This window comes from Malaya genurostris, chromosome 3 (assembly GCF_030247185.1).
Source record: "Malaya genurostris strain Urasoe2022 chromosome 3, Malgen_1.1, whole genome shotgun sequence".
Lineage (NCBI taxonomy): Eukaryota > Metazoa > Arthropoda > Insecta > Diptera > Culicidae > Malaya > Malaya genurostris.
In genome coordinates, this window is record NC_080572.1 from 174,580,553 (window position 1) to 174,606,121 (window position 25,569).

At 37.9% G+C, this 25,569-nt stretch overlaps 2 protein-coding genes across 4 annotated transcripts in view; one reads left to right on the top strand and one right to left on the bottom strand.

The window, feature by feature from the left end:
• Nucleotides 1-25,569, bottom strand: part of LOC131439096 (tyrosine-protein kinase Abl) — a 97,757-nt gene that overhangs the window by 30,008 nt on the left and 42,180 nt on the right. The gene's annotated exons all lie outside the window — the stretch shown is intronic.
• LOC131439098 (uncharacterized) lies at nt 1,307-2,896 on the top strand. Its single transcript, XM_058609712.1, has one exon. It carries the CDS (start codon nt 1,538-1,540, stop codon nt 2,894-2,896), a length of 1,359 nt encoding a protein of 452 aa, XP_058465695.1. The 5' UTR covers nt 1,307-1,537.

The window sequence follows — 25,569 nt, forward strand, 5'->3', positions numbered from 1 at the left end:
TGGGTTCCGTCAAGGGCCCCTAAGACCGTGGGTCCGGGGCTACGTGCCCACACTGTTCCTCTGAAAAAGCGGCCCAGGTTCGTGATAACTTTCTTCGTCTAGCAACTTCCCGTCAGTGTTGTCAAGATTCTTCGTCGGGGACTGAACGAGTAGATCGTAACACCGACAAATCTCATCGAAGCGCCAGTGAACCGGAAGCCATCCTTCAACCGGAATCACTGACTCAACCCAAGGATCCTTCCGATAGATTTGTCAAAGGGTATCTGAAGTGTCACCCAAGTGTCTTGGGTGAAGGTTAGATCATTCGTCGGTGTAGATTAGATCCTTTGTCGGGGACTATCCGAGTAGTAGCCATAACACCGAATTCGATTCGCCGGGTGCCAGTGAATCTGGAACTCCTTCTGGTGTCACGTGTCATGTAAATGAAGATTCGGTGTTGGGAACTTCCTCCGTTAGGTAACTCTCCGTCGGTGTAGACTAGATCCATTGTCATGGATCACCAGCATGGGGTCGCCGAAACACCAGGGAAACCGAAAGCCACTCTCCAACAGGAATCGCCAGACCTACCTCGACACCAAACTGATCGAATCTTCGAAGTGAAGCCAGTGGCTCGAATCCGGGAGCTAAATGGTTTGAAACTGGGAGCTAAATTCAAAAAGTAGGAGAGAAATGTGCAGCTCTCCATACTGGCGATGAACAAAGCCGGGAAAGAAGCTAAGAGCACCTATGGCCTTCCACCCTGAAGTAATACCTAACGGTGGTACCGCGGCGGTAGATTTGGAGATTCAAGGTGTTTTAATATGTAGTTTCAGTTACAGTTAGGTAGTCTTGTGGAGAGTCTCACACCGTGTGAAGAGAAATTTCATCTTGTTGAAAAAACGGAAGTAGCATCCGGATAAACAAAAACCAGTGGCGTCGCGTGACCAAATTGTGCACTGATCATGTGGTATGATATCAGAAGTAACGAATCGTTGTAAGTTAAAACTAAAGATTGAGGAATAGATATCCGCTTGTGTTTTTCAATACAATGGAATAACGATCTACTTTTGGATGGATTTTTTTTAAATAAACTCATTCAATAATACAATAATATAAATAATAAATGTATTAATATTCGATCCAATAGAAGAATTCGGCGCTCTGCACGAATCTGTCAATAACTTTATCAATAAAACCGCTTCGACGTTGCAACTGATACAGCAATTGGTTTTCAACTGTCATAAGCATAAGCCACTGTGTATATACAAGAAACGAAGCCAAGCGTGACAGAGATAACAACTAACAAAATTGATTGTGGAAACTATATCGTATATTTTGCCGTGATTTCGTTTATTCTAAAGTTTAAAATTGTACTGGATTGTAGATCCTGTAACGTGCTTTAACTAGTAATTATTCTCTTGTGTGTGCTACATTGAATCACGAAGTTATCATCAGAATTGATTACTATATTTCGGCTGAACCGAGAAGCCTAAATAACAAGTGATAGTACGGCATCATCCGCTGTTGTGTTGCCCGCACTGGGGCGAAGAGGAAGAAAATGACTTCTGTTCAATGCAGTGTGTGCTCTGCGCGTATTATTTCTGAAACCGATCGGATTTATTGTTTCGGTGGCTGTAATCAAGTGCTTCATATGAAATGTTCTGATCTGGGCAGTGCTTGTTTGGGTTTGATGCAAAAAAATATTGGCTTGAAGTATATGTGTTTCGACTGCCGTAAACATCAAACTACGCTTAACGATGTGTTAAAGATGTGTTCTGAACTGCTATGCAAAATTGATTTGCTGTCCACCGCTGTGAATAATCTTGAACCGAAATTTTTGGACACGATTAAATCGCAATGCCAAGAAGTAGAAGACCGCGTAGTACTGCGTATTGAATCTACTTTAGAGAATGTTGCTCAAACTGAAGAAACTTTTGCTACAGTCACTCGTTCCGGAAAAAATTCAAAACGAAAAGCCACTGATTTACCAAGCAATGACAATACAACGAATCTTACTGACAATAGTGGACTGTTGAGATCCGGCAAGAGACGTAAAACGGTTTTTCTAAAAACCGATAAAGCTAACACCAAGACTAGCCACAGTTCAGAATCAACAAGCAGCCTGCCTAGTACTGAAGTAGCATGCAATGAAACTATCATGAAAATGAAGCAAACTGTTCTGTTTAAGCCGAAGAAAACCCAGCCGATTGAAGCAACAAAACAGATAATTCGCGAAAAATTCGACCCAGTTACCTTTTCTGTGAAAGAAGTACAATACCGCAATACCGGAGAAGTTTCAGTACGTTGTGACTCGAATGAGCGTGCACTAAAACTGATAGATAGTGCCAAAACTTTGTTGCACGAGAACTACGACATCGAACTGCTGAGACCACTACGACCAAGATTAAAAATTGTCGGCATTACAGACGAATTATCAGAGGAGGAAATCGTTGAAAAAATCAAACTGCAAAATAATTTACCTGAGACAAGTTATTTGAAAGTTATCAGAGTGCTGAACAAACAAACCCGGAACAATAGTGGATTAACAGTAATAGCGGAAACCGATGCTCTATCGTTTTACCAATTGACAAAATTACAACGAATCAACATCGGCTGGGAGCGGTGTAAAGTTTTTGAAGTTGTTGACGTCATGCGCTGCTATAAATGCTCCGAATATGGACATAAGGCGGCAACATGCGTGAAACAGCTGTGTTGCCCAAAATGCGCGGAGGCTCACGAAGCTAACGAATGTGTTTCTGATATTGCCAAATGCATTAATTGTCACAACCAGAATGAGAATTTGAATGCTTTAAACACCGAGAAACTTGATATCAGTCATCACTCTTGGAGTTCACAGTGTCCCCTTTACAAAAAGCGACTAGAAAAAGCCAAACTTAGAATTGATTACACTATCTAGCAATCAATGTATGGTGCCCTTCCGGATGAGGATGTTCAAACGATATCGAATGAGTCAGTTGAATCTCCTGCTCTGTCAGGTAAACACATAACAAGTATATGTCCTTCCGAGGCTTCGATAGATACTACGCACGCTCAAAGTGGACTACACTTCCAGCTCTCTGCTGCTGTTGCCGGTTCGACCAATGATCGTGAACTCCATGAGTTTAACCTGCCAGCCACTCAGGGAACCAATAATAAGGATGTAAACCTCGCTCTTCAATCTCCTGATTCGTTCATCAGTCAAATTCAAGATACTGCTACTGAGCACAGTTTCTCAGGTAAATTTACTACACGTATATGTTCAGTCATAGCTGGGTCAGAAAACTACACTGCCTTAAATAGCCCCCCTTGCGTTCCAGACTTACACTCTAATATGGATACCGGCGAGCTGACTTTGTACTATCAGAATGTAGGCGGCATCAACACATCCATTGCAGAATATTCACATGCCTGCTGCGACGACGCATTTGATATTTATGCTTTTACCGAAACTTGGTTAAATAATGACACACGATCTAGTCAATTATTCAGTTCTAACTACAATGTATACCGTCAGGATCGTTCGAGCTCTAATAGTTCTAAACGTCGCGGTGGGGGTGTCTTACTCGCCGTTCGCTCGTGCTATAAAAGCCGTTTAATTGTTCCTCCTGAATCATCGGGTGTCGAACACGTATGGGTTGCAATCAGTTTACGCACCTGTACACTCTTTATCTGCGTCATCTACATTCCGCCTGACCGTACCAATGACACTCAATTTATAAATGAACACTTGCAATCCATGTCTTGGATCGTCTCTCAAATGCTAACAACCGATAACATCGTGATTTTAGGCGACTTCAATTTCAGTGGAATACTATGGCAATCCCATTCATCTCGCTACCTGTTCCCCGATGTTAGTCGTTCATCTATTGGAGCGTTGGCTACTCAGCTGTTGGACGAGTATAGCACAGCCGGTTTAGTACAAAAGAATGGATGTACTAATGATAACGATCGAATTCTGGATCTTTGTTTCTGCAGCAATGAAATTGCAAATACTTTTTCAGTTCAGAAAGCTCTTATTCCCCTAGTCAAAAGCAGTACTCATCATCCACCGCTTTACATCAACTTTCTCTGCAGCCAACCTGTCACATATAATGAAGTTACAGAAGCAATATCATACAACTTCCGTAAATCTGATTTTATATCAATGAATCATTTTTTTGAAAGCATTGATTGGAACAATGTACTTCTCCATTGTGACTCTCACCAAGCTGCTGAAAAACTGAGCCATGTATTGCTTTATGCCATCGACCAATTCGTTCCAAAAATTACAAACTCCCATCCCCAGCCTAAATGGGCCTGCAAGCGACTCAAACGATTGAAAACTGCAAAAAAATCCGCTCTGAAAAAATATTCGAAATACCGAACCGATTACCTTCAATCTCGATATTTAGCTTTAAATAACTCATACAAACGGCTTAACAGAAAATTATTCGCAGCTTACCAGAAGAAGGTACAAGACAATCTGAAAAATAATCCTAAAGCTTTTTGGAAGTATGTCAACGAGCAGAGAAAGGAAAGTGGACTTCCGAGTTCGATGGTCTACGGTGATGTCGAAGCAACTACGACTGAGAGTATTTGTAACCTTTTCCGTGAACACTTTGGCAGTGTATTCAGTAACGATAACCTTGACTACGAAGCAATCGAAAATGCTGCTAATAACGTACCTTACTATCCATCGGTGGGTTTTCCAGCCAGTGTTTCATTTGACGATGTTATTGAAGCGTGTAAAAATCTCAAATACTCTTCGAATCCAGGTCCTGACGGTATTCCATCAATAGTACTAAAAAAATGTGCTTATAGCATTGCAGCTCCACTAGCCTATGTGTTCAATTGTTCGCTGTCTTCTGGCGAATTCCCTAACATTTGGAAAAAGTCAATATTATTTCCTGTGCACAAGAAAGGCGACAAGCATATCATCTCGAACTATCGTGGTATTGCGTCATTGAGTGCAGCTTCCAAGTTGTTTGAGTTGATCGTCATGAACTTCATGTTTCGCTGCAGCTCACATTACATCTCTGCCGATCAACATGGATTTGTTCCTAGGCGCTCAACGAATACAAATTTAGTACGTTATACATCATTTATCATCCGTGAAATGGAAAAAGGTCATCAAATAGACGCTATTTATACTGATTTATCAGCTGCATTTGACAAGATTAATCATAGAATTGCATTAGCAAAACTTGAGCGCATCGGTTTCCACGGAAGGTTCCTTGACTGGATAAAGTCGTACCTTATTGGCCGCAAAATGTCGGTAAAAATCGGAGACATCACTTCTCAATCCTTTGCTATCACATCTGGCGTACCACAAGGAAGTCACCTAGGACCTCTTCTGTTTCTAATTTACATTAATGACGTCAATCTCTCGTTGAAATGCTCTAAGCTCTCATACGCAGACGACTTCAAATTATTCTTCAACGTGTCCTGCCAAAACGATGCTAAGTTTCTTCAGGAACAACTTGATATTTTCGGAAACTGGTGTCAGGTCAACAGAATGGTACTGAACGCATCAAAATGTTCCATAATAAGCTTCAACCGTAAACGAAATCCAATAATGTTCAACTATTCGCTTCTCGGTGTTGATCTACATAGAGTAAGCTGCATCAAAGATCTTGGTGTCATACTTGATAGCAAATTAACTTTTTGTGAGCATATATCGTACATCGTCTCAAAGGCATCCAAGCAACTCGGTTTTATCTTCCGAATGACGAAGTCGTTCAAAAACATCCACTGCTTAAAAGCATTATATATTGCCCTGGTTCGCTCTGTACTTGAGTTCTCGGCAGTAGTCTGGTCACCTTATTACCGTAATGGAGTACAACGAATCGAAGCTGTGCAGCATAAATTTGTCCGATTTGCTCTACGTCAGCTGCCTTGGAGAGACCCTTATAATCTTCCTAGATATGAACACAGATGTAACTTAATTGGACTTGAGCTACTTAGCGATCGACGCAACGTCTCTAAAGCAATGTTTATCTCCGACTTGATACTTGGTCATATAGACTGTCCTGATCTTCTTGAACAAATGGATATAAACATCCGACGCAGAACTCTCCGGAGCAACTCTTTCCTCGTCATCCAGTTTTCTAGAACAAATTACGCGAAGAATGAACCCCTGTCTAGTATGGCTCGCATATTTAATCGATGTTATACAATATTTGATTTTAATCTATCTCGTGTCACTCTCAAACGTTTATTTATTGCTTTTTTTAAAACTTGACCTATTATTGAATGTATTTAAGAACCTTCGTATGTAATTTAATTTTGCTTAAGTGTAATGTAGTTAATGTTTGAATGTAAAGTATAGCTCGTATTAGTTTTAAGTAAAATTGTATCATTTGGATTTTGTATTATCTGTTGGTACTAAAAGATGAGGAGGTTTTGCGCCCTTTTGAGTAAGTACTAATAGTTGGTCAACTCAAGAGGGTTTTTCCCTGCTCCAATAAATAAACAATAAACAATAATCTCAGAGATGAACTGAGTAATTATTTCTTTTTTTTTTTTTGAATATGTACAGTAACTCATGTGCACGGGAAAGACACTTACATAGCGACAAGAAATACTTGAAATTTTCGCAATTTCGGTGCACAAGGGAAAGAGCTCAAGCTCAGAGCGCCACGTACTGGCTACAGTAATGTGAAAAAATCGTTTGACGGTACCATCCGACCTACTTTCATCGAATAAATAGAGAAATTAAAAAATAATTGAAGGCGAACGGGATTGCAGTTAATTCCTTCAATTTGGCCAGTTGAGCAGTGCACGAGGTGCACATAAGGACGAGTCACCACTGACAAAAACAGCAACCGATTAGAGCACTAAAAATTGTGATTAAAACATAAAGTTTATGAATATAATGAAAAATCAATGAGTTTCATTTTGGTGTATTTAGCCCATTACTTTCGAAACTGGAAATCGCAAACCGTAGTTGCCAGCATAAGTTTGGGTGTAGTCATCAATTTCGGAAACTGGAATATACTGCCTGATTTTGATCCATTTTGAATAATTACAAAGCGTTGTCTTGATAATACATTCCTTTTGTGGAATTTGGTTTGTGTTTCAATAGACTCCGCAGCCGATTACTAGCGTACAGAATCATGACATGGTTAGTACTACGATCCTACTTTCACTTAGAATCCTTCCAGATTGGGGCTCGAACATACGAAAACTGGCTTGTAAGACCAGCGCCCTATGCATTGAACCGTCAACCCACTTTACAACACGTTATTTTAATTGCAGTGTTTCACACTCTTCGTCCTATAACTCCGGAACCGGATTTTTTGGAAACTTTTGTTACATAAATACCAATCCATTCGTGAACGGTTCAAAGGAACTAGTTCTCCCAGAAGAATAATGAAGAAATTTGAAAAAATGAAGGTGAATGATTTCGAAACAGTTGCAAATTTTAGAAATATGGTGTAAGTGTACATTCACGAAAAGGTACTCAAAAGTGTAAAGATTGTTAGAACGAAAACACACAAAAAGTCACTGTAATAACTATCACTGCACTTGCTTTCAACAAAACGTTTTTTTACATAAACATATAACATTTCCAAATAACGGTTCAGTAAAACTAGTTATTTTGGCAGAACTATCAAGTTCTAAGCAGTTCATCAAAACGATAGATTTTGCCCATCTCTAATAGATACATACTTACCCATAAACACTTTTATTTTTGGGGTATCGGTGAAAAGTAGTATTTCACAGGGCACCCACTGCTCAATTGAGGCACGTATTAGTAAATTGAAAAATATACACTCCCTTTCATTCCAGCTCATTCGTATGACTTACCAAATTAGATTTAATTCAATCAAGCTTACCTGAAAACGAAAAAAAAACATTAAATTTTACCATCTGCATATTAGGATATCAAAATAAGAATAAAAAGAATGTTTTTTTTATGTTTTTTTTCATGACGCACAGTGGAAGCTCTCGGGTTCTAAACATTTAATTCCATACGAGCTAGATTAGTTAGCCTTGAACATCGGTAACATGAAATCGTTTACATCACCGAAGTGATGTTTTGTCAAAAGGAGTGAAGTTTGCGCGGTCACCAGTTAAGTATTGATTCATACATCTAAGCATTTAAAAGACCGTCATTGTACTCATTTTATTCTATTAACAGTTGTTTACTATTACCTTTTTATTTTTTTACTTTCGTTACACTTCCTTTTGAATTTCTGAGCACGTTTGTGATGGCACAAGCGCATTTGCATGCACGTTTTGAAGTGATTTTATTACACTCCTAAATGTACTTTTTTGTGAGCTCACATTGAACAACGAGACAATTTCGTTGTTGATGTATCACAAACACTCTTTAACTAAATGATCTGATTGAACCCAGCTCTTCTTAAATTAGTAGTGTTGTGCAAAATTTATCAGAAGTCAAGGTTGACAAGTTTTCTAGCAGCCATGTAATGTCTACCTACTTGGAATGTTTCTATATAACCCGATCAAATCGTTCAAATCTACATCGTGACAAAGACTTGATAATGGGTACTTTTTAAACTAACTGCAAACGAATGAAAATCTAATCACTTAAGTCACGATCTACCACATGCAGGGCTATTTGGATGCGACAGGCGAAATCCGAAACGAGGGATACTCTACTCTTTTCACTTGTATAAACAAACCATTAGAGCAATGGTAAATTGCACCTCAATTATTTGTATAAACAAGATAGTTCCGAGCCGCCACCACGGGAATCGTAATGCAGACATCAATTGAAAGAGCAACAGACTTTACATGTTTGTCATGTGGAGTCAAACAGGGAGTTCCCGATCCCGCGCTGTTGTTCACCGTGACGTATTTTGCAATTCGATTGGATCAATTTCATTTTCGGAAACAGCATCTGAAGTTTCAGCGAATGATACTGACACCAGATGGTAACTTGTTTAAACTTAAATATACTGTTATGAGAACAAATGTTTTGTGAAGACATTTGAAACGAAATATTAACACCATCAAAATAAACTTCAGGAATGTGGTATAATCAAGATGAGCGGATATATCATAATTTGAATGAGCAATGCTATAATTTTTGGAACTCAATTTGAACTTTATCTATAAATCGCGATGAATCGGAAAACGTATATAAATCAGTATGCAATTTATGCAAATATTTGATATTTTCGCTGACTTCGAAAGTTAATAATTTTGCACTTTCGCTTTGAGCAGTAAGCGATTTTTTTTAAATTATACCTAACAGCAGCTCGACCTCAAAAAACAGCTACGGTTGCACTTTAATACCGTTCGAAAATTAGCAAGTATTGCAAAGGCGTGTGAAACCCAACCCAAGTGGAACGAACCGCTAAGATACTCGAGTAAAAAAAAATAATAATAACAAGAACGTTAGAGGTCGCGGCCATGTTCATCCGTTAGCGCACTCGATAGTGCGCCATCCACCGAGTTGGATAGAAAATGCTAAATCTCACTTCGATGTACACTTGCCAAGACTAATTCAGCATGGAAATGACGATCGCGAAACTTATTCGAGTGTGGATGAGAACGAAAGTGAAAGTGAAATTACTCCGAGTGGCGGCCAATGTTTTAATTATAAACGCACTTGATAATCGCACGAAGAAAAATAAACAGTCCCACTGCATGTGGTATGGCACAGAAGAAAAAAAACCACAGAAAATATATTATATTGACTGTGTGCAGGTAATAACCTTCAGGATTGCAATCGGGAAGTAAAACTGCATATTACAAAAAAATTTCTTGAATTTATTGAATGATTACGTCAACGAAACGTTAAACAATTATTTGTACTATAATGGTTTTCCAAATTAATTTGTTTATACTGTGTATCCTTGTTATCGTTCAGCTGTGATGCTACGGCGCGCATCCGATTGCGCCTCCAACAGAAGAAGAGTTCGATGTCTGCGTGAGAAAATGATTATGTATACGGGAGTGGTTTGTATTACCGACTGCAATTATAATTATGCCTGCAAATCTGAGCTAACTGAGTATAAACAGGCTAGAGCGGATTTCGTAAGCCAACAGAGTTATGATAGATTTCGAAACTGGTGTAATTTACACATAATATATAGTCTATTCTCATCCCTGACCTATGACGAGACTAACTGTACAGCTATACTCATTTGACGATGGAAAATATGTGCGAAAGTTTTGGGCAATAATGGTGCTTTGATCTGACGATGGCTGGTTTCATAATGTGAAACTGCCGGTGGTCTTGAATTCCACGATGATGACGTTTTGAGATTGAGCCAAACTTTTAGGCGGTAGCAGACAGCAAGATGCAGCTCCGGCGCAGGGCAACTTGCTGTTTTATTTTCTTACCATCAAACGACCATCTGTGTGTTTGAATTTCATTACTGCGGTTTTGTAATTCGAGCGTTACGAATCGTAGTTATATAACAGGCCTGATATTAGCGAACTCACTCACCGACAAGACAGTTTCGCTGAGTGAGTGAACTTCATTGAGAACTTTATTATTTCGCCACAAGAAAAGCCTAATAAAGGAACCTGACTATACTAACTTTATTTGTGAAAAGTTGATGCAAAACTAGGGAAAATCTATCTTTCGAAATAAGAACACTTCAATAAAACTTGTTTGCTATGTCTTTTCAAAACAATTGTATTCAATCTCTGTCTGAATCATCTAGTTGTAGCTTGCTAGTTCTTCTATCGGTTCAGTGATTGATTGTTGCCCGAAAACCCATTCGCTTCTTCTCGGTGCACTCAATTTGACAGAATGTGTACTCGGGAAGTACTATATAAACGGTCTTCGTAAGAAAGGACACACTTTCATTTAAAGATAAAATTTTATTCGGGCAGACTGTCTGCTCCACTTTATTGCTTACACACCACGTTTCGAACGATGAGATAATTTCCGTTAAAAATGCCGCAGCATCGTGCACAAGTGGTGCACTATCAGGGAAAAATCACAAAGAAATTATTGGTGTGAAAGTGATGAATAATGCGATCTGGAAGTTCGGGAGAATTATTCCATTGCGAATCTGACACAAATTGGACGAAAAAAAGAAGCAACGCTCTCTAAGTTGGAAATCAAATTTGGATAAGCTTGCTCTAAGACAAACGGGAAGTTAGTTCGAGATTTGGCTAAAAAGTCGATAAGAAGTTCACCACCGCCGCCAACGCGCGGCAGTTTTCGACAAGAAAAAGTTCTGTATCGCGATGAATTAATTTTCTCAAATTTACCTGAGAATTGTCGCGATGAACTATTTTGATCTCTGATCAAAAGTCTGATCCATCCAAAGTTGTTTTCTAACCAGCCCGTACACATTTTTATGAAGAACATTAGTAGTCGAAAATCTCTCATTAACTGTTGATAAGCAATGTAGAGAATCGCGTTGAGTTATATGGAATATATAAATGGATATACTATTTATCCCTTTCTCACAAAGAATAGTTTTGTAATCACTGTGACATTTGAATTAAGATCCGACGAACCGAATGTCATATACCATTTGGTTCAGTTCGTCGCAACCACTATGCGCTTAATTTTCTCAGAGATGCCTACACAAATTTTTATAGATTTAGATTCAAATAAAGGTTCTTACAAAACCCCGTACAAAATTCCAAATTATGTTTGGATTCTACTTCCGGTTCCCGGTGATTGGAATAAAAAATTAATTTTTCAATGGTGGTTTGTCATACGTGAACATATAAAGAGAAGCAAATTCCTGAATAATAATGAGCAGAAGCTGATGGAACTTACTCCGAAATCTTGAGTATGAATGAAGTGATTTTTACAGAGTTAGATTCTAATAAAAGAACTTACAGATTCTTACACGACTTTATCCAGATTGGATTTCTGGTTCCGGTAAATCGCGCAAAAAACGCGTAACTTGGGAAATCCGCGTAAAAAAACCGCAAAACTAACGAAATTTTTTTAATGCCAAATATCTTAAAATGCATGAAACGTCAATCTGGTGTAATCCAAAAAAATATATTTTTTAAATCGACTCTGATTATAAAATTATCTTTAAAATACGTGAAACGCCGAGATATGGTGTAATCTAAAAAAAATTGGAAAAAACGACTTTGGGACTTAAGACCGCGTAACTTCGGAAATCTGCGTAGAAAAAACTGCAAAACTGAAGAAATTTTTTTAATGCCAAATGTCTTAGAAATGAATGAACCGTAATCACAAACAAAATAATTTGAAAAAAAATTCTTAGAAATGCATAAAACGTCCAGATCTGGTGTAATCTAAAAAACATATAAGAGAGATGACTGAAAAATAATTAGGGACAACAGATCTCGATGTTTCATGCATTTATAAGACAAAACAAGAAAACCGGAAAACCGCATATCTTTGGAAATCCGCGTAAAAAACGCGTAACTTCGTAAAAAACCTCATAACTTCTGAAATCCGCGTAAAAACACCGCACAAAAAAGACCTCAGTGTAGATTATGAGTGTTGAAATCATCGTTTAAATTGATGATGCAAATAAAAGTTTCTAATTTTCGGTTCCGGAAGTACCGGTAATTGAGATCAAAAACTTCAAAATGCTACTAACAACGTTTTCTCAGAGATGACTTAACCGATTTTCATAAGCATAACACACTAACTAAGAAAAAAAAACATTTTGTTGGCAAAAATCGACTTTACTCGGCATTTTATTTTATTTTATTGTCTCTTGCCTCAAAATGGACTTCACATTCAGCAATTGCTTCTTTATCTGAGTTGAATTTCTTACCGGCGTGCATTTTTTTAGATCAGCGAATAACCAGTAATCACTGGGGGCCAAATCTGGACTATACGGTTTATGAGGAAGCAACTTAAAGTGTAATTCGTTCAATTTACCTATCGTTACCATCGACTTATGAATCGATTCAATGTCTTGGTGGAACAGTGGTTTTATCTTCGACGTATGAGGTCGGTTTCCTTGTTTTGTGCATTCAAACGATCTAACAACGCTATATAATATTCGCTATTGATTGATTTTCCTTGCTCAAGATAGTCGATGAAGATTATACCACGTGCATCCCAAAATACTGAAGCCAGAACCTTCCCAGTTGACTGTTGTGCCTTTGAATACTTTGGATTTGGTTCAGTGGGCAGTCCACTCAGATGACGATCTTTTTGCTTTCGGAAGTGAAGTGATCGATCCATGTTTCATCCATTGTCACATTTCGATGAACAAAATCTGATTTGTTGCTTGTAAACATAATCAATTGGACATTCAAAACGTTCGCCATCAACGATGTCTGTACGAACACTTTCAGCTAATTAATGAAGGAGCAAAGTTCGGATAACATAGTAGATCCGGGATCCAATTCCGAAAACACAGGATGGAGCGTACATAAATTCTACACCCGAATTTTCATATAAACGGTAACATGACACTAGGTGGATTAAAACAGGTTTTTAACGAATAAAATGTGTTCCCTTACTTTCTGGGATGGTCTATATTTGCAACTCGTGTTCTGTCTAATATTTATTATCATTTTCTAATCTGTTTCCATGGCTACTAATGAACATTTGAACATTAGACATGTTTTCAGTGCTTGAGAAAGAGATAAATTACATATCATTTTGTAAGAAGCACGATATTCAATCGTGTATAATTTTATTGCGGAATCGGTCGGATCTTATTAAAAGCATTCGCGAAATGTTTAATAAGAATGCAATAAATCCCATCGCACGCAAGGTTTCACTAACAAGAAGCAAAGTGTGTTGCTATTTCTTTACACTTCGTCTTAGACTCGTCAGTGTTGAGCCGTTCAAATTGCAAGCTCGACAACCGCTAAACAGACGTGAAGTTAACGCTTTTCAAGAAACACTTTTTATATTGCGCCGAAGCGAAATGTTTTATCTGGCGTCCCTATGGAAGTATGTTGTTAAAAATTTCAAAAATGCCATGTCATGTTTATTGATCTGGTCAAAAAACAACCGGGAATATTTTAGAAATTATTCTTAACACAGTTGCTAAAAATAGTGATCATTTAATCAAATAGTAGAATTTATGTTCAAAGTTTGGAATTTATGTTTCAATTTGATGTCATTAATATAAATCGTGTTTTTTTATGTGCTCTACACAGGTTTCCTGTTGAGACTTTCCTTTTTTCATAGGTTTCCTGTTGTACAAAAACCTGTTTCATAATAATAAGCCATAGGGAAATACAATGGGTTGTTGATTTAATGCATATACATTCTTCAGAATCACAACAAATTGGCTCAAAAGGCATGTTCTCATGATTTTTGGGGATGAGAGAATGGTGAAATTCTACAAAAAACAATGTGATATCGAGGCGTCGGGATTCATATTTGACGCGAATCATTTTACTACGCAGTAGACTTACTGAGCCTCTCTCATTTTTAAACACTGTTTCGAAAAATACGAGAGCAAAGCATTGGACAATCCAAACTGCAATGAATATTTATCAACTTCACTAACTTCTCTTATTTTTGGTGATTTCGTGGTTTATATCGATTATATAGAACTTAGTCTTATTGTCACTAGCAGTGCTGTAAAACTTCATTCAATTTAATTGAAATCGAATGTGTGCACACACTGATGATCACTCTACTGCAGTAAACTTCACATTCTAACACACAATATTCGCTGTCGCACCGAATGGGCATCATCCCGTGCTTCATTCGTTGTTCTTTCTACCGAAGCTCAGTTTAACCATCGTCAGTTTATCTCTTGATGTAACAAAATACCGTATTGAATGGGAGAGCGGCCTTTAAGTGAGGTTGATGTAAACATTCGAATTGGATGAAGATAATAGATGAAAGGTAAACCAGTCATAATAACTGATAACTGAAATATCAATTACAAAATAAACATAAATTAATTGTTCCCTCTTTATGTTTCAGTTTTAATATTTCGAAACACATCTCAATACATTTCAAACAGCTGAAATTATCGATTTTAATTTGCTGGTGATAATTGAAAACATAAATGAGAACCGCAACCCTCTATTTATCATTATGGTCGAAGAGACTTTAGTATTTTCGAGTTGATGTTGAAGTCTATTCATACGCACTTGCTCACTATGCACAGTGAAGACAAGGAAGCCATTGAAACAGGTAGACTACTTGGCTCTACAAAATGAGCAAGCAAAACTTTAAGTGATTAGGTACGATTATTAAGTTGACGATGAATTCTGGGAGCTTCGGCAACAAAAGTAAAATGAATGAGAAGGGTTATGCTGACAGTCAACGGCCATAAATTTCATTTTCATCTAATAATATTCGATTTAAATGAAGTTTAACCGCACTGATCACTAGTCTCTCGGATCAAAAAGACCTTCTGACTATATGTGCGAGTTTGTGATTCGAACACTGGTAGGCTGCCGTGGAAGGTATTGTTTTTTTACCCATCCCGCACTGCCCGTCCTTTGATCCAGTATTTCTTATTTCGTTGTTCTTGGTTATTGTGCATATTTCGATATACCACTTTACCAGAGCTGCGATACATAGTTTCTTGATGGAGCTACCCTATTAGCTATAGCTGATCAGGCAACGCATTCAGCCGTTTGATCCGGGTTAGATGTTCGTTTCGCTTTACCCTGTCAGGATACGACAAAAGACCCCACCAGGTTTGGTTAATCGATTTTCACTAAGGTTACTTGTATCCCAGCCAGCAAATTTCAAGGTACAAATTTCCAAATAAATAGCGGAACGTGCCACTTGAGCCTATTAGTTTCTGTATGAGATACGAATGGCTGTCATTTAGCCGAGATTTTTGATAGCAATTTCAATGTTTTGAACAAGTTCCGTAATTTATAAAATGCTATAGCGTAAAGGATATGAGCATCGTTATCATGACATGTTCGCAGCACTTGCGCCTTACCTAATATATCTATAATATAATATTATAATATTTAACCTTTTAAATCTGATATTCAACATTTGCAGATTTATTTAGAAACCTATGATCAAAAAGCAAAGATTCTTAAACGGAGCTTGATTTTCTTTTTCAACAGACTTCGCAATCAATTCGCATGGCTAGTGTTACGATTTTTCATTTTAAAGCTTGCTTCATTTAGAATTGGAACAAATTTTTGCTCATATTGTGGCGCTCCTGGTGGACGGATTTGGAAGTTCTTGGCGCCCACGTGTCGGGAATTTTGTCAGCTTCACGTATGATTTTTGACATTCCGCAAATCGACTGTACTTTGTAAACAATCAACATGGAAGCCGAAAGAAGGGAAAAAATTGTGCATAGTTATTTGGAAAATCCATTGTGGGCTGCATCTAGGCTAGCTAAACAGCTGAAATTGCCCAGAAATACCGTATGGCGCGTTATCAAACGGTATAAGGAAACATTGACGACGATTCGGAAGCCTCAAGCCAATCGTCGGAGTAGAACTGTCGACCGGAAACTGCGTGGTAAGATTTTGAAGACGATTAAGAGGAATCCTAATCTGTCGGACCGTGATTTGGCCAGAAAATTCGGTGCTGCCCATAGTACCGTGAGGAGAACTCGACTCCGGGAAGGAATCAAGTCGTATCGAGCTAGCAAACAGCCAAATCGGACCATAAAACAGAATAGTGTGGTCAAAATTCGTGCTCGGAAACTATATGACCAGGTACTGACCAAGTTCGACGGGTGTCTTTTGATGGACGATGAAACCTATGTCAAAGTTGACTTCGGGCAAATCCCAGGTGGAAAATTTTACTTGGCAACGGCTTGAGGGGATGTTTCAGCCAAATTTAAATTTGTTTTTGCCGATTAGGCAGGGCATTTGCAGCTGTGGCAAAAAAACGAAAGTATACTATACCAAAAAGAGTGTCTCCAAAACCGAATTTTGCCGTTCATTCAATCCCACGACCATCCCGTAATGTTTTGGCCAGATTTGGCAGGCTGTCATTACAGCAAAGTCGTTCAAGAATGGTATGCAGAGAAAGGGGTCCAGTTTGTTCCGAAAAACCTTAACCTACCCAACTGGCCCTAGTTACGCCCTATTGAGAAATACTGGGCAACATGAAGAGGAGACTCAAGGCAAATGGAAAGGTCAATCAGATGACAACCTGGTGGAATAAGATAGCTAAACCGTGTTACAGGAAAAATCGAGAATTCCTTCGAAACCGTGACGAATAATTTTATTCGTATTTTTTCTTAAAAGTATGAAGAAAACGCTACATTTGTATAAAAAAAATCTTGAATTCAATAACATAACAAATAACTGAAATACATGCAATTGTCTTTGTTCCAATTCTATCTGAAGCAAGCTTTACCAAAGCTCTTAAATATCATAAGAGTTTCTTAAGATGAATCCAATAAAACTTCGAACAACGCCTATTTGATTTGTAAGTTTGGAACCACGCTTCATACTTATTTTCGTAAGTTTTAATGCAAAACATTGATTAACAGGATGATACCAGTTTTTTTTTTATTGGTGAAAAGTACTGATCTGTCATATTTAAAGCTTCGTGTGTGTGACTGCTAGTTTTTTAGCGATATACGACTGAAATTTGAGCAATTTCCGAAATAGTGAATCAACACGAAATGTATAGTATGCTGTTTCCAGACAAATTTAATCTAATGACTAGTCAGTGTAGCAGTTATTATTCTAAGAACTACTGAAACTGACTAAGAGATCATCAAACCGAAAACAAGACATAGATTAATCGTACATTTGACATTGAAAACGACTGAGACGGGAAACGAATGCGGGCATCGCGAGTGTCGGTTTATTAGCATTTTTTTCTCTCAATATCATCCCCTGCTGTGTCGTTGAAATCATCATCGGCGAAGATTAGCGTGGTTTCCCAAAATTATATTTATAACAACATTGCATTCTGGGACCGTTCACTAGAGAGACCATAATTTTTTTCTCTCCTCTCTTATGAATTCAACTGCCGGAGATTCTCCTCGCTACTCTCGTTCACGAGAAAACAAAGTCCATATAAGGATAAAGCCCGACACCGACAAGCCATATGCAGCTCAGTCGATTATATCGTACGGGATAGATGAATGAAATAGGATGGCCTGCGGGTGAAACGAATCGGACTGAAACGGAGAGCGAAAGGGCACAAACCCGGGGGTGGTTTGAATTGAACTACGTCGAAAAAAATGCGTTTGGGTGGGCAGTCTAATAATGGCAGTGAATGTGTTGAGGCTGAAGAGAAATAAAGTTCCGGTCCTAACGATCAGTTAAGCATCAACAAGCAGAGGGAAGGTGGACGTAACAAAAGAAACGCAACGAAATGCAAGATGGAGAATAAAAATCGATATCATAATACGAAAAGAAGCAAGGAGACTACCGTTCGGTTTTGTATTGTCCAACAGTGATGGGACTATACGACTGCAAGAAGTCGAAGATATTTACAGGTCATAGGATATTTTTTTAGAGAAAAAAATGTCATTTTAACTTTTTTTTGCAAATTGTATTCGCAACCATTAATAGTAGCAAACTAACAGCATTATGAGTCTACTGTTAGCTTTAAACTAAGAATATTGTTTTTACTGTTAGATTTATCGCATTTATAGTAGTCATAACAACAAGGTTTTGATAGTAAAAGCTTGATGGGGTTTTGAAAAAAAACCCATTTAAATGACATATTTAACAAGCAAAATTACACTAAAAGCACGAGAACGCGATCAATCAAGCTCCGTATTGTGAAAAACCGCTTCTTGTTTTATAAACCTCATTATGCCGACAGCCTACAGATATTGAAGCATAAAGCTTGCATCAATGAAGGTAAAATGGAGAAAAGTGCCGAATTGAAAAATATGCCGACGCAATAATTTTCCTTATCCCCGCTGTTAATGGATTCAACTCTAAAATTTCAATGTTCAATCAAAAAGTGGTTACTGAAAGCAGTACAGCAAAAAAAAGCCATCATCATAGCTCAAGGCTGCTAACTCTACGTAGATGACTAAAAAGCAAACCGCCAAATAAAGAAACCTACGCAATCAGACTTCTCGTTCACTGCTGGTTTTCGAATGCTTTGGAATGTTCCTGTACCTGTGGCAGTACGTTTTTAATCTCGGAGATATCGCGAAGTAGAAAAAAAGCAACCAGAAAATCGCCCGAGACTTGAATTGACTGTAGACGGAAAAAGAGAATATAGTACACAAAAACGAGGAAGCACTATTTTAACGAAGAATATAAAATCTCCCAGAAACACGTCATTATCCTCGTCTCATACTAGTAAACTGTGTTTATCTGTTCACCATTCCATTTGTGTCTGGCTATGGGAACATGACAAATTCAGTGACGTGGTGGTATTAATATTTGAATTTTCTAATTTCGAGTTATTTTGGAAACTGCATTTATTGAGCTCGACAAATTATCAAACATTTAATCACCTCCTAAACGTTAAAATCTCTACACGTATCAAACGAAAGTTCATGAATATTTAATTGAGAAATACTAAATCATTTTAAAACAGGTTAAAGGTGCTAAGCTTTTTATAATTGCTGTGCTCATCTTAAGTTGCGTAAAGGTGTCTGTGCGAAAAAGCATTTGTAAAGTGTTGTATTATTTATAATTCCGTTAGAGAGCATTTTCAATCAACCTACAACGAGATGAGTTATGTTGAACCAGGTAGTCGATTAATCTAAAAACGCACTGATGCGTTTGGTTCAACGGGGCAAAACGATTACAGATTTAACTTCAATAAAACTGGAGCACAATATTATACTTGAAGCAAGGCAATACATCTACCATTTTACAAGATTCATCAATGTAATACTCGTTCCCCATAAATTCGAGTTAAATTGCAACAAAGTACTGTCAGAGCGTGTCTATTTTTGTACCAACTCCAACACCCACCTATATTTGCACTTGAATCACCCCCGCTTGTTTCAGAGTTTCTGCCATGAATGCGATACTAAAGTGACAGCTATTGGACGAATGAAGTGTGCGGCAAAGTATCTCCTATTCAACCAACGGTGCACGCGGCGAAGCTCACGTCACGGAGACACACGTGAATTGCCACCGTAGTTGTTGATACTGCATAAATGCAGTGCCTACGTCATTCTGCACTGTTGCAGGAACGGTCAAAAGTTTACGGTTAGTTATGGAACTACAAAACATTCCACACTTTCGCTAACCAGGTTGGAAACTTTTACTATCACCATATAGTACGAGAACGTGTAGTGTAGAATTTATGCACAAATCCGACATACCGATGCACTTCACCTGTTAAGGAAATGGAAACTACGAATCGTGCATAATGCTTTTATGCAAGTGGCAGATTCGCTATGCAGAATAAGCATAAATCAAGTTGAAGTGCCTAGCGAAGCATCGTTATAAGTAATTGTAGTAGTAGGAAATAATGTTGAACATCATTGTTCAAAACTCAATGGCACAATCATGAATTATGAAGCATTTTTTTGAAATTTTTTCACTCAAAATAATAGAAAGACTATTAAGTTTCAGCATTGCTAGGACTCGGTTTAATGTACGTGTTTCCCATTTCCCCCCAAAACACAACCAATTCCGCTCCTAACTGTGCGTGTCATGTATTCAGCGTATCCGTTCTGGACAGGTCAAATCCGTCAGAGACAGATATACTGAGCCGTACTTAATTATGAATTATGACTACCGAAGCCATACCATGAAGAAACGCCCGTTCCTGTGAGCACGTTCAATGCCATGTTAAATCAAAGGGAAAGAAACGAATAAATCGGAAGCTTGGCATGCACCAGCAGTGGTAAAAATATCATAAATAACATCAATTGAACGGCTGTCACTGTAGTTAAAAATTACCGTCTACTTCTTCCTGTTCGTTCGGGTTGACACTTCCTCAATACTAAGCATTATTTTCAACACTGGACCCGTATCGCCATTGCAGGTTCAGTATCGAAACCATGGTACCGTAAATATTTTTTTGATTGTATTAAATTTTCCAAAACTGATAGATATTTCTGATACGGAAGCAGACGAAAGTTGGTCTGAATATAGGTAAACATGAAAAAATTCCGGAAACATTAATTAGTTACATCATGGAAGATCCTTCTGAAAGAAATATTTTTACTCAATTTGTCCGTTTCACCCCCATCGGTTTTTTGTCAATAGGAAACATTCCTATTTAAAAAAATCAATTATGATATAATGTACGTTACATTTTTTGTTTCCATTATATACTGCCCATACTTGCATATCAGTCCCATATGGAAAATCGGCATGTCGAGAAAAAGACGATTAAATTTTTTTTTGATTTATTGTGCTACCTAATGCTAAATCGTGGTGTTATTACATGAAATATCGGTAATACACCTTTGCTATACCAATATTGAAACAAATGAAATTATTGATATTTGCACTGAATGGAACTGATATGCGGGTACTTTGCATATGGGACAGACATAAGTTGATATTTTTTTCACATTTTTCTGAACAAACCATAAACTTTTCTTGCAATTTCTGAGAGTATATTAAGGATAGATTGTATTCCTGAAACTAACTCGATATTGACGAAAATCGATATGGGACTGATATGCGAGTATGGGCAGTATAGGTTATGTTACTCATACCCGGGTTGGCGGTTCAATGCATAGGACGCTGGTCCTACAAGTCAGTTGTCGTATGTTCGAGCCCCGACCTGGAAGGATTCTTAGTGTCAGTAGGATCCATAGTACTAGCCATGCAATGATTCTGTACACTAAGAATCGGCTGCGAAGTCTGTTGAAACAGAAAGGCCAAACTCCACAAAAGGAATGTAATGCCAAGACTTTGCTTTTTACTCATAACCGTTATATAGGTTATGTTACTCAAAATTCGATATTGTCCCCTTCAAAGTACTCCCCATCGACTGCAACACGCTTATGCCAGCGCTTGATCCAATCCTCGAAACATTTTTTATATTCACTTTTCGGTATGGCCATCAGAGCCCTCTGCGATTCCACGGAGCGGTTTCTTGAGTCGACCAAATATGAAGAAGTCGTGAAGAGCCAAATCAGGCGAATTCGGTGGTTGCTGAATGGTATTCGTTTCGTTTTTAGTCAAATATTCACGGATAACGATGGCATTGTGTGACGGTTCGTGCTCGTAATGCAAGATCCACGAGTTGTTTGCCAACAAATCTGGTCTTGTTCAGCTAATTGCTTCACGCAAACGTCTCATAACGCCCAAACAGTACTCCTTGTTTACGGTCTGGCCATGTGGAAGGAATTCATGATACACAACATCCTTGTAATCAATGAAACCTTCTTTTTCGACTGAAAACGACGTGGTTTTGTCGATCGCGGCTCATTCGGTGTACGCCATTCATTCGCTTGATGTCTGGTTTGACGAAAATCATGTCTTTTGCGACGTCAACGCTTTGTTGTAAATTCAATTCCATATTGCAAATTGTACAAAATCGAGGTCACGTACAATCGCAGATGTACTCAATGCAGTGTAACTTTTACAAATGTCCAGGTATCAATCTGAAAATTTGATAGAATATAAACGACAGGTGTGGCTACCTGAAAAAACTAATAAGGAGAGCGCCACACGGTGGTGATTCGGGGAATTTGTTGCTCAAGTAGTATTTAAGTTTCGCATTCTGCTCATCAGTGCATTAGCAGATTATGTTGAATATCTAATGCCACCTCGCGGCTCAACCCAAGAGGTTCCAAATCCCCAAATAACTGAGTTATAATCGTTCAAAATTATGACAGAAAAATATGAGCGGGAATTTTTCAATTTTTATATGACACCCGGCATTTTATATCGAATCTAATATTCCCTAGAAGTAATATCAGTCCATTGAAACTTGTTCTTTGCTGTTTTTAACAAAATGATAAAAAAAAAATAGAATTTTTAGTGCTTGCAATTTTCGATCTCTCGATCGGAATTTTTTTACGTGTTTCAGGATTGCATGAACGGTAGCGATCTGGTCCTAACTCCAAAAACATTGAAAGAAAAAACAAGAAAATTTTCAAATTAAGATGAGACTGGGGTTCAAATTACGCCTTCAATAAATTTTCTGGATTGTTGTTTCAAGATTACACCAGATCTTGACGCACCACCACCAGCTACACCAGATTACAATAGAATTTTGTAATCCAATGACTTTCGGTTGAAGTCGCCGCTCTAGCTATCAGTATTTTTTCAATTCAATGAATTTCATGTACGAGTCCTTGATCGTAAATTTTGCGTGAACTGTGACGCTTCATTTATGTGCAACTTATAAGATGTAAGTTTTTTAGAATCTTCACCTTTCTTCTTCTTGTCCCGAGTTGGCAGTTCAATGCATAGTGCACTGGTCTCACAAACCAGTTGTCGTATGTTCGAGCCCCGACCTGGAAGGATTCGTAGTGTCATTAGAATCGTAGCACCAGACATGCAATGGTTCTGTACACTCTGAATCAACTGCAAAGTGTGTCTGAAATTTTCGAAATCGAAAAAAAAAACTTGATTCCAAAAGTCTTAGAATTGCATGAAACGTCGAGATTTAGTGTCATCTCGAAAATTTTTTTTTTTAAATATCGACTTTCTGGGACTTTTTTTAGACAACACTAAATCTCGACGTTTCATGCAATTTTAAGATTTTTGGCATCAAAAAAAATTTTCAATTTCGGAAATTTCATGTACTCCCCCCTATGGTGCTTTTTCCAGATCGAAAATTTTCAAACCTTAACCGCCGAGCAGCACCCCTTACGCATGTCCGATTTAGCTCAAATTTTGCATGAGGACATTTTTCGAGGTGCTTAAACTATTGAACAATAGCGCTTTACGAAATTAGAGGTGATCCCAAAATAAGAGTGGTAAAAATCAACGTGTTTTGTCGGTTACGTTACTTATACCATCATATCTCCGGAACCAAAAGTCACAGCCATTTAATCTTTGAACTTGATCAATGGCCCGATAGTAGCTTTCAAACGAGTCTAAGTTTGTTAAAATCGGCTCTGAGAAAATTGAGCGCGTATAAATACAACGCGTTTTGTCGGTTACGTCACTTATATAATCATATCTCCGGAACCAAAAGTTACAGCCGTTTGATCTTTCAACTTGATCAATGGCTCAACAGTAGCTTTCAAACGAGCAAAAGTTTGTTAAAATCGGTTCAGCCATCTCTGAGAAAATTGAGCGCGTATAAATACAACGTGTTTTGTCGGTTACGTCACTTATACAATCATATCTCCGGAACCAAAAGTCACAGCCGTTTGATCTTTGAACTTGATCAATGGCCCAATAGTAGCTTTCAAATGAGTCTAAGTTTGTTAAAATCGGTTCAGTCATCTCTGAGAAAATTGAGCGCATTCAAATATCTTCTAAAAGTGCACACACACACGCATACACACATACAGACACACACAGACATTTTCCGATCTCGTCGAACTGAGTCGAATGGTATATAGCACTACGGGTCTCCGATGCTCCGTTCGAAAGTCGGTTTTTCCAGCAATTCTAATACCTTTCTATAGAGAAAGGCAAAAAGGTTTCCTAATCCACCTAGTGGTGTGACAATGCCTTTCTCTTGCCATTTAAATAGTCACATTAAAACATTTGAAAGATTCTATTCTCGGCCATTAGTATTGTGGAGCTTATTAATTACCATAACAGTGACTTTCAAACGGGTCTTTGGAAATCGATTCTTTCATCTCTCAAAAATTTTGGTGCATTCAAAAACACTGGAAATTGTAGGTTGCGTCAAATCTAACATTACATCTCTCGAACCGGAAATGTTCGCCATAACCCTTACAAATTTGATTGACATTGTTAGCTTTCAAATAAATTTATCGGAATTTGTTGAGTCATTTCTGAGAACATTCAACCGATGAAAAATGTGCGGTTAGTCGATTAGCTTCTCTCTGAAAAAAAGGACCGGTGAAAAAACAACGCGTTTTGTCGGTTACGTCCCTTATACCATTATATTTCCGGAACCAGAAATCAAAGCCTTTTGATCTTCAAAGTTAATCCATAATTCAATAGTAGTCTGGGCGTGTTACAATCGGATTAGCCATCTCTGAGACAATTTAGCGGTGAAAAAAACAACGCATTTTGTCGCTTACGTCACTTATACCATCATATCCGCAGAACTAGAGATTAACGCCATTTGATCATCAAACTTGATATATGGTACAATAGTGGCATCAAAAACGAGCCTAAGATTGTTGAAATCGGTTCAGTCAACTCCGAGAAAATCGAACAGAAAAAAAACAGTCAAAATGACTTCCTTGGGCTATCCAGTGTTAATCCACCATATGCGTATAACGATGCCTTGATATTATAAACACATTTTCTCAACTCTCGAATGAAAACAAGTAGGAGTTTCGAAGTTTCGAAGATGTCTCTGAAAAATCGATGTGAGCTCAATTTCCAATATTTTTGACCGCTATTTCCGGGCCTTTCGAAACCGGATATCAGAAACAGTTGTGGTCATTGGATTTCGATTGGACTCCGATACTAAAAATGCGTTGCATTTCCGAAATCCATTTCCTTTTTTTCTTACCAAGAAAAAGAAACGGTATCTAGTAATGGTACAAATCCCTAATGGATTATGAAAACGCGAAATTCGAGGCGTTTTGTTCTGATAGGCTAATAGGTAAATGGGCGAACACAATGAACTATTATATATGAAGAAAAATATGTTTGTGTAATGAAGAAATTTCAAGAATATACATCTTTTCTCATTTGGCACATATATCTAACGTTTGCATGAAACTATGGATTTTCATTTTTGTATGCAATAACAAAACAAAACTTATT